We start from the raw sequence: 10,971 nt of genomic DNA, 5'->3' as shown, positions 1-10,971 counted from the left end.
TGCACTAAAGAAATTCCAGTCGTGCTTATGAGAAGAAGTTTGTGGCTGATGGTTTTTTTTTTAAAAGTCAGCAAATGTAAGGCTGTTCTGTGGTAATGATGGTAAAGCCCATCAAACTTTTCGGGGTTTGGAGTCTGTTGTCCTCTTAAAGTCATAACCAGGTGTGATCCGAGGTAGAGTAGCTGTGGTCCACACCGGCATGAGAAGAACCCAGAGCATCAGCCTCCAGAGTCCAAACCATGCTCTCCACATCAATCTCCACGTCCTCTACAAGAGTAAAAACACTTGACATTAGTAATTTAGATGACTGCAGGGTTCCCATCCTAAGCTAATGGTCAAATTCCCTGACTTTAACTGAATAAATTGGGGAACATTCATGGAAGCTGCTCTGTTGCTGAGCGTAAGGCACTGCAGCGGGTGGTGAAAACTGCCCAACGCATCACAGGGACTACACTGCCAGCCATTGAGGACATCCAGAAGAAACACTGTCTGCGCCGAGCACACAGTATTCTTAAGGACACCTCTCACCCTGCTCACAGACTGTTTTCTCTCCTGCCTTCTGGCAGGCGCTTCAGGCTCCCCCGGACAAAAACCAGCAGACTGAGGAACAGCTTTTTCCCCAGAGCTGTCTCTCTTTTGAACTCTGCCCCTCACTGACTCTTTTGCCCCCCCAATACACCCCCACACTCCTCTAACTTATACTCCTCACAATCACTGCACTATTTAACATTTGCACATTTAAAGTTTGCACATATTCATTGCACTACATTGCACTGATTCACTTATCTGAACTGGACATACCCACTGCACATGGAGATTTGTAATTATGTATATCTATCTGCACACTCCTGATTATTAATAGCATCCTGTACATATATTCATTTATTGTAAATCTGTTCATAGCTAATACAACCTGTATATAATGTTCATAGTACATCCATCTGTAAATATCACCATAGTTTTTTCTATAACTGCACTTTATAACTTATACCTGTATCCTGCACTTGCTGCTATTGCACTGCTGGTTAGACCGAAACTGCATTTCGTTGCCTTGTACTTGTACATGTGTAATGACAATAAAGTTGAATCTAATCTAATAAAAAGCAGAACTTCCATGATCTATAATGAATAGAAAAGCAGGCAGCTGTTGTGTTGAGCAGCACCTCCAAAACTGTGATTCTGCAAATGCTAGATTTAATGTAAAATTTGGCACGAATTGTAATTATTCCAAAAACGTTTGGTCACACTGTAACCACAGAGTGGAGGAACTCTGACGTCAATTTGTATGCAAAGACCTGAAAGCGAGTTAGCATTTTAGCCGTTCAGGTTCCTTCATCCCAAAGTCAATAGGCTTTTTAAATGGGATTTCAATTAAATTGCTAAAATAAGGTCCATAGCTACCACAAACTCAGGATACTTTCATGTTTTATTCTACGACAAAACACTTCAGTCTTGATTTTTTATTTTTATATAAATCGGTTACGCTTTTTTTTTTTTTTTTTTAAGTTGCTAATTAGGTCTACAGGCGCTGTCGGCGACATCATTCGTCATCGAGCTGAACTGGTCTGGAACGCAGCCCGCTTGCGTTGGACATTTGGATGTTATTTTAATAAATATTATTATTATTATTGTTTGTGGCATTTTTCTAATTGGGAATTTATATTGTGTGTAGATAATGCCTTCACTTGTAGAGACCGTCAAGACAGATTAATTTGTTGATCCTTTATTTTAATTAAACAATTTTATGAAGATACTACTTACCAGTGCAGTCTGTCTCTTTCCTGCTCAGTAATGCAAACGTATGAATACATTTGTAAAAATACATAAATATACTTTCATTTTAGCGTGATCAATTGATTTTTTTCTTCTTCATCTGAACACATTTAACTCTGTCATAACTGTAATATTCACACTCCTTATTTTACAGCATATGTGGTATGAGCTACTTTTCACTGTACTTTGTGACAAAAAAAGAATATTGAACGTTCTCTATCCATGATGGAACTTGCTGGATAGACTTGTCCCTCACGCCTTATTTCTGTCGTCTATTACAAAGGTAAGCGGGCTGTACGCTCTACTTAAAAATACACTCATTTGAATAAATTATATGATTATACTATGTAGGCACATTTATGAAACATACAATACATGTTTTGAAACTTTTACAACAACCATAAAGCAAAACAAATATATTTCCCACGTAAAAAACTATCCAAAAGACATGTAGGTCTATATACAGATGTGCTTTTCACATATTTGTATTTGTTTATAATATATAGCTTATTATAATAGATTATAACAATCAACCAAGAGTAAATCTTTGTCATGGACATTTATTTCTAAAAATAAGCTTGAAAATGTGTCTAGCAGGGTGGTGGTGCTGACGTCACAGGCGAGCGCCCTGAATATCATTAGGTGTCCCTTTGTTAAACTGCAAAGTAGACTTTTTAACATCAGTTATGAGCGCAGTTGTTATTATTATCGTCCATTATATTATAGTAGTATAGTTATTATCCAGGAGCCTCCAGTGGGTAAGTGCTGCTTTATAGTTTGTAAAGCCTGGCTTATCGTGGTCAAAGTAGTGGATTAAAATAATAAAAGTAAAACTGACAGATGCTATATGGATTGTCATTAACAAAAATGGGAATGTTTATCCTGTAAAACTGGCCTCAGACAGTTTAGTTTAGTCTGCATCAAACCTGCAGAAAAATATCAGGCTTTGCTAAAAGGCTGGTTATTTTACCAACAATTAGGGTCACTGGTGGCAGCCTATTACAGATTTCAATAGAAAAACATTCACATTAAAAAGGGAACATAAGCTGGACCACAACAGATCAATGTCATAAAGAATGCTTAAATAATGTAGCCTATAGTTTACAGCAAGCATCATGTTTTTAGTGATATTGTGACTTCTGTCATATACAGTGGCCTATACTGTAGGTCTGTTTTTTTGCACAAAAGAAGATATATTATTAGAGTTTATCACCAGAACTATAGTAACTCTATTATGTTTAAAAAAAACGGCACAGTATCGGGATCAGATCTATATTGGTCGATACTCAGAATTTTGGTATCAGGTTTGGATCGGTTCCAAAAAAATGATATCGGTGCATCCCTAGTTTGTATTAAGTGAAGGGTGAATAAATGATGACAAAATTTTCAGTTTGACCGAGTTTGGACACCACCGGATTAGCTAATTACAATTTTTCAAATTGCCATTATCATTCACTCATTCATTCATTTTATCGGCTTAAGTTGCAGTCACACTGGGCTTTTCCTCCCATAGACTTCCATTCATATGCACGCAAATGCGTCAGACCGGAAACGCAGGGTCATGCGTTAAGTTTCGCAGTTCGCTGCGGTGCAAAGTTCAAGCTTGGTGAACTCTGACCTGCGAAATCGCATCACTTGACTGCGTGAGACCGATCGAGGATCAAAACAGGACCTCTCTGGACAGAAATGTAAAACATGGAGCAATCGCTCGCTTTTTTAATGTCTAATCATCTTGTTTAATCATCCCTTTTTCGCAGCAACGTGTGACAGAATTTCGCATGCTCAAACTGTAGTGTGACCGCAGCTTTAGTCCCTTTATTAATCTAGGGTCGCCACAGCGGAATTAACTGCCAACTCATCCAACATATGTTTTATGCAGCGGATGCCCTTCCAGCCGCAACCCATCACTGGGAAACTCATACACACTCATTCACACACTATGGACAATTCAGCCTACCCAATTCATCTGTACTGCATGTCTTTGGACTGTGGGGCACCCGGAGGAAACCCACTCAAACGCAGGGAGAACATGCAAACTTCACACAGAAACGCCAACTGACCCAGCCGAGGCTCGAACCAGCGACCTTCTTGCTGTGAGGCAACAGCACTACTTACTGCGCCACTGCGTCGCCAAATTGCCATTGTAGAAAATCTTTTTTTTCCCTTCTTATTTTTTTCCAAATCGAACCGTTTATTGCACCTTGTAAAAAAATCAGTTAAAATAGCATGTTTTTTGTTGTTGAGTTTGTCCAGTTCACAAAACCATTTGATTGAACAAAAATATAGAGGTTTGTGCAGATGCTGCTGCTATATATTGGCAACAAAAGATGAAATTCTAACAGTACGTTTTGTGCCTTCCAGAATGAAGATAACATTAATTCAAATATTTTGTAAATAAATAAATAAACAAAACATCAAGTGTCCATTACACATGTGATGTGAGCTATTGTTTTGATTGGATAGTTCAAAATAAAAATAAAAAATAAGCAAAAAATAAAAATCATAATAATGTATATACTCTAAAAAAATTCTCTGGCCATCCAGGAAACAGGCCATTTGTTTTTCTTCAGTATAACATTGATTGCTTCATAAGACAACTTATTTAAAAGATTAATTTTGTTTTGCCTATATCCTTGGTGGCGTTTTGTTTTGTTTTTTTGACTTGAGAAGTTTATGAATCCTAACAGTTTTAGCTAAAAATCTTCTTATTGTTACACTGTAAAAAACTCTATATCCTAAAGGAAAGCTTTCTTCAGGCAAGCTTGATGGGGAGTCAAATAAATAGCAAGTTTAAATATCCCTTTTAAGAGCATATTTTAGCCAAATTACTGATGAGATTATTAACCTAATAGAAACCTTTAACCCTGACAGCTCATTTTGAGAATCTCTAATGTGGTGTGATGATCACCTCTCTCAGAATCAGATCTCTCCGAGGACACGGCTGAACCGAGGCTGTCGTTTCGCATCCTCTCAGATCCGCCCTGCAGTTTCTCCAGCCGTGTGCGCAGTTCTCTCTGCTCCCAGCGCAGACGGTCCTTCAGCAGCTCGGCACGCTCGTCCTGCTCCTGCAGTTTCTGCAAACCCACATCAGGACACACATTAAACATTACTAACAGAAATCATTATGAAAGCAATACATTTTCATTTAGTTTCAAGCACTTTATACAAAATCCAAGCACTTTTCAAGGATTTCCAGCATCGGTCAGTTCAATCAGTTCAGTTTAATTCTATGTATTTGTATAGATATCATCAATTAGGTCTTCAAATAGTACTGCCTTAAAGAATCCTTGTAAAAAATAAAACCAATGAATGGCTCTTTGACCAAAATAAAACCAAATGGCTGTAATGGAGCCGTTTTGCTCTCAAGATGGTCATTCACATTGGCTGTGTGACATCATGTGAAAACAATGAACAAATGGGTTACTCGCTCTAAAGTAGTAAAAAATAGCTCAGACAGCAGGTGTTTTAGAACATCTTCTAAAGCTTAAAAACATTAACAGTTCTGGTAGCCACTCGCAAGCCATTTGAAATGGACTTATGTATTCCACTGATTTGTTTGATGGTTCCCAATAATGTATAATTATTTCAGTCAATTAGTTGTCTTTCTAATTATTAGTAGTTAGTTTTCCATTTGCGAATGTTGTTAATATTTTTGTTGCTATTGAAATAATAATAAATAAAAATTGTAAATCAAACAAAAGTAAAGTATTAGGTAAATATCGGTTTAGGTATCCACTTGTTAAGTGCAACGTCACACAAAGCAGCTTCTGGATCCAAGTGCCATAGCAAACTGTATGTGGAGACTCAACAAATAGTAATAATAAACATTTACAAAGCAATGTAGTACTGTTGAAAATAATGATCGCAATATATACATCCATGCCTACTATTAGATGGCCAGAAAGTGATAATTTTTTTTTTATAAATTGTTAAAATATTTATGTCTGAGATGCAGCGAATCCAGAGAATGTTGTGAAAAAGTTTATAAAATTCACTTTAATGTGTGATACGACTTAAAAATGGTCATAATGGAATATTTTCTCTATTTAAATGAATAGCAGATTGGACCCGGAAACAGTATTTCATACGTCACCAATGTTAAAACTTAACAAGCAGAGAGAGATAAATAAAGATGCTTTTCCTACCTACACGGTACGGTGCAGTACGCTACAACTCAAAGATCAATACCTAGTACTTTTTTAGAACTGTCTTGAGGTTCTAAGTGCACTATATACATTAGCAAATCGTGACAAGTACAAGGCCAAAGTACAAAGCCACTGCTGTATTGTTGGTTTGCATGACAAAACCGTTTTTATACAACCACTACAAAAAGACACCTAAAATGGCAGCTTCGTGGTCAGCAAAAGAGGTCCACACATTCTAATATCATTGGTAGCTTCAGCTAAAATCTGGATCCAGATAGAGCTGGATGAGATTTTTCAGGAAACCTCACCCAAACAGACACAAGCAAAACTGAACTGAAACGAGCTTAGCCAGGCTGAACTGTACCACATAGAAGTAGTAAAGTGGCTTAATTAATTAGTATTTCTTACAATAAGGGGAAAAAACTCATTTAATCCTATCTTTTTGATAATATTGTTGCTATTTTGCTAAAACAGGTCAAGCTGGCTCACCTTGATGTGCAGTTGTGCTTGCCGGAGCAGGTTCAGGGTTGTGTTTCTTGATGAATCTGAGGACAGAGGAACCTGCTGCTTCAGCTGCTCCAAACAATGTCTCAACTGAGCTCTCCTACAACCACACACACAATATTACCTTTCCACTCCAAAGTTGGATATTTTATTCAATAAATAATTAGTGAATAAAGCTCAATTTTCCAACCCATGTGTTCAACAATATAAAGAAAACAATTAAACGGGTGCAAATAATCCATAATAAAAATGCAACCAGTAGTTTCTTCTACATAAATGATTGTGCCTCAAAGCAAAAGCTGTTAGGTAGCACTTTATTTTGATGGTCCTATTGGACATTTTGTTGACTAAAACTTGCATTGCAACTACATGCAAATTACTTCTCATTTGATTATTAGTAGTCTGCTTAATATCAGCTGATACTGCTCCTTAAACAGACACTTGACTGATTATAAGAAACATTGCAAGTACATGTCAATTTACACCAACCCTAACCCCAACCTAACAGTCTACTTATAATCTAATGAGAATTAGTTGGCATGTAGATAAAATATAACAAATTCAACAAAATTAGCGGTACATCAAATAAAGAGATACCAATGAATATAATAAATTATTATGGTTTATACGCATGTCATTTTATCATATAAAAAGCACACACTTTTATGCATTAATCAATTACCTCTATCCAATAATCAAGACGAAACCAAATCGGTCTGCGAGCGCCATAAAATCAGAATGAGTGAATGTAATAAACAAGTTAAATTACTTAGTGCACTGAAAAGACCGAACATGCAGTAAATTTTTAACCGCTAGTGGACACCGCCACAGGAAACTGGGTGGGACACTTAAATAATATTGCAGAATTTTGATATAGAAAGTGCAAAACTTACCTGTGTTTCTCCAACTCGTTGTGAACAGACCTAAAACAGAAGCAAATAGGTTAGTTTTACCATAATAGTTCTTCATATTATATCAATAACAACATAAGTGTGAACTCCGTAAACTTAACAAACAAAAACAAGAATAAACAAAAACACACGCTATTTTTACATTTTGTCTAAATGTGCAATAAACAGTTCTCTTTAAAAGAAAATGTAGATTTTCTAAAATGATTTGAAACATTGTCTAATAACAATATAAATCATTCATCTCATACTGTAATCTGTGTGGATAATTGTTTTAAAGACATTACATTGACCTTCAGCAGAAAGAGCCGTGCACCCAAAAATGACAATTGACAATGACATGAGGGTGAGTAAATGATGACAGAGGGGCTCTGGATTCTATTTTGCATTTCCACTATTAAAAAATGCATTTTAAAGGGATAGTTTACCCAAATATAAAGATTCTGCCATCATTTACTGATCCTCCAATTTTTCCAAACATGTCTGAGTTTCTTCTGTTGAACACAAAGGAAGACCAATTGAGAAATATTAGAAAAAGACAGATGTCACTGTCTTCTATAGTGTTCCCCCTATGGATGTCAATGGTGACTTTTTTTTTTACAACAACCTTCAGCATATCTTGTTTTGTGTTCAACAGAAAATGAAAATCATATAAGTTTGGAATCACTTGAGTGTGAGTAAATGCAATTCTTTGGGCTAACTACTCTTTTAAATAAATGCACTTGATTGACCAGAAAAGAAGGGTGGAAAATTGGAGATTTCATGTATTCATCTGTTGCAGCCTTAAGACAGAAAAGAGTTCCAATTCCTGGAAGTAAAAATATCACTATTTCTCTTCACCGGTAACCTAATTTTAACAATAACCGAGAAGCCTGTAAAGACAGAGCTGATGTGACTCGGTTGTTGTTATCCATTGTACATATACATTTTAGATTTCCCATTCGTCCACATTAATTCAACTTATTTTTTAAAACAACCATGTAGGCATAGGCCGGTATAAGATTCTGACGGTATGTTGACCTTGAATAAAAATATCAGTTTCACGGTATTGTGATTACTGCTCTAAAATATATATTTTTTAACCGTCTGGGTAAAAAACTAAAACTTTTTTCCCTTTGAACACAATATATTTTATTTTGAGAAACATTTAAAGTATTTTGGAGCAATAAACATGTCAGGCTAAATAATTCAAATAAATCATTCACTTTTGCTATCTTCATTAGATTCTAAAACACAGATTTTCATTACAATTTAAAACAGCATTTTTTGATATCTTTTCTGCTTGAGATGCTGTTGTCTTTAAAAAAAAAGTCAATAAAAAGTCTTAAATTTACCATAGGAACAGTATAGCGAAAAATTTTGGCAGTTTTAAAACCTTGGCGTTTCCAAATCAAGGTATACCTTGAAAACGGTTATCATCCCATGCCTACAACCATGTTTAATAGACAAAATTACATACAATATTAGAATTAACTATGAAGCCATTCAGAAATTGTATTTTGTTATATTTTTTTGGTGGGCTAAAAGGCAAAGTTTGCCTATATATTTAGATTTTCCTCATAACTGATTGGTTTGTTTCACTGCTAAATAATAATACTTTAGCAATACCTAAACCCAACTACTACCTTCCTAACTAATCAGTAGTTAACGGAGCTAAAGGTCTTAGATAATAGCTTGTATTATTGTCAATGACTGAGTATTTAAGCAGCACGAGTTAAAGAATCATTACACTGATGATGTCACACAGCCGAAACATTTGTTTTTTCTTTTCTTATGTGATATAATAAATTATTCAGCTATTGAGCCATTTGAAGAAATTCGGTCAAAGCACCAAACTTATCTGGTAGAGCGTAGTGATTACATTTCATTGTACATTAAAATAAAGTGTGACAGCAAAGGCTTCTATAGGAAACATGAACTGGAAAAACACCACTGCCCTACATCACAAAACAGAGGGGGAGGGGCTTTCAGATGATGGATGACATAATAACCTCAATGAAATTCATCAACTAAATGGTAACGCTGAACAATAACGTTACACTGTGTGTTTAGTACAAGACAATAGTGTTTAGCGCATCATTTGGGACAAGCGTTACAGTTTGTGCTTAGTACAAGATAATAGTGTTTAGCGTGTCATTTGGGACAGGTGTCAATTATGGATGAACTATAGCTTTAAAACAATCTAAATGACATGTAACAGTCAATGTAAATACTATTAAATAAATCAATAACCTTATTTTTAACGGGGAGAGTTGTACAACAGCTACATAAAAGGACAAAAGAACGGGGGCGCGTTCTCTCAGTGCATCTCACACTCACCTGCTGTTCCCTGGTGATGAATGGCTCTTTGACTTCTGCTTCTTTCTCTTATCAGAAACTCCGTTACCGTAGAATGGAAGAACGGAGGCATAACCGTGCTCAGCCTCTGAAAAAAAAATACAAACAGACGAGCAATCAAACGACCAGCCCACTTCCTTTCATACTAGATCTTTATATGCAAGCTTAAAATAAGTCGTTCGATACAATATAGACAAAACAATAAACAAAACCCAAATAGTTTAATAGCATTAGCTTGATTGTACTAATGGAAACAATCGTAGATATTAGCTCTACGTCAGAATCTCGTCAAATCAGCTGTGTGTGAGAGACCGCTTTCTGATTTTGGCGCCATCGACCTATTTGACATAATTTTGAAATAAACACATTCTGACTTAATATCATGTGCTGTTTGGTAAATACGAGGAGTCTTTGTTGTTATACTGTAACTAGCTAGCTAACGGGCAGCGCTGTTATATTTTCAAATCTATGACGATTTCGCGCCTTTGTGTACAATACAGAACTGAAATGTAGGTCAGCCAGCCAAACACAATAATATCAACAATAAAAGCCCTGTTTATTATTGCACAAATATACAAATAAACCTCTGCGACAAACAAAACACGCACAACGCGTATGTGAGGAAATAATTAACGCAAACATGATTGAATCTGTACAAAACACAAGCAAACAGCCGACTGACCGAAACGGCTTCGGTTTCAATGCAAACAACATCAGAAAGAAACGGCGCTTCAGTTACCTCTTTCCCTCCGCTCCAAATATTCAGCTGCCTGCAGAAGCACTTGGATGTTGCACGTATTTACCTCCATTTCTGACAAATAATGTTGTTTTGAAAGCGCCAGGAGCGACTCTGATCTATTGAAGCAAAGGAGAGTTCGGCTGATCCAGCTCGCCACGTCATACGCGTCAGAGTCATCACGCCCTCCTGCGCGCTCACGCGACCGCTCCCTTCATCTGACACAAAAACAACGACAACAATTCGAGGATTTGCGCTTAACTGTCGATACAAACTTACCCTAAAACATGCATTAACGACGAGCAGTGGATATTACTTGTTGCAAACGCGCAGTCTCCTCATAGCACTGAAATAGACACTGATCACAAGACAAATATATGGGCTTTTATTTTGTGACACATTGGTGGTTTAAAAAACGGTACTTAAAACCGCGTTTCAATGCATTTTTAAACAATTATGTGTTTATTATTATAACAATTAAATGATCAAATAATAATATTTTAATATAATAATATTTAATAATATTTTAAGTAATTCTAAATTATTATGTGAATTCGTCAAGAAAACT

The 10,971-nt window shown here is 36.1% G+C and overlaps 1 protein-coding gene across 1 annotated transcript in view; it reads right to left on the bottom strand.

Annotated features, from left to right (window-relative positions):
• mxd3 (MAX dimerization protein 3) overlaps positions 1-10,603 on the bottom strand; it is an 11,673-nt gene extending 1,070 nt beyond the window's left edge. Inside the window, exons 1-6 of the mRNA XM_056472541.1 lie at positions 10,407-10,603; positions 9,650-9,755; positions 7,316-7,345; positions 6,408-6,522; positions 4,682-4,847; positions 1-267 (exon numbers count right to left, since the gene is read on the bottom strand). The exon at positions 1-267 is cut by the window's left edge and continues 1,070 nt beyond it. Of these exons, the coding sequence (XP_056328516.1) occupies positions 152-267; positions 4,682-4,847; positions 6,408-6,522; positions 7,316-7,345; positions 9,650-9,755; positions 10,407-10,476 (603 nt within the window). The 5' untranslated portion in view covers positions 10,477-10,603 and the 3' untranslated portion in view covers positions 1-151. The remainder of the gene's footprint in view (positions 268-4,681; positions 4,848-6,407; positions 6,523-7,315; positions 7,346-9,649; positions 9,756-10,406) is intronic.
• Positions 10,604-10,971: the final 368 nt, after the last annotated feature.

The sequence above is a fragment of the Danio aesculapii genome, chromosome 14, assembly GCF_903798145.1.
Source record: "Danio aesculapii chromosome 14, fDanAes4.1, whole genome shotgun sequence".
NCBI lineage: Eukaryota > Metazoa > Chordata > Actinopteri > Cypriniformes > Danionidae > Danio > Danio aesculapii.
Note: the sequence above shows the minus strand (reverse complement) of the source record. Positions and strands in the feature narration are given on the sequence as shown.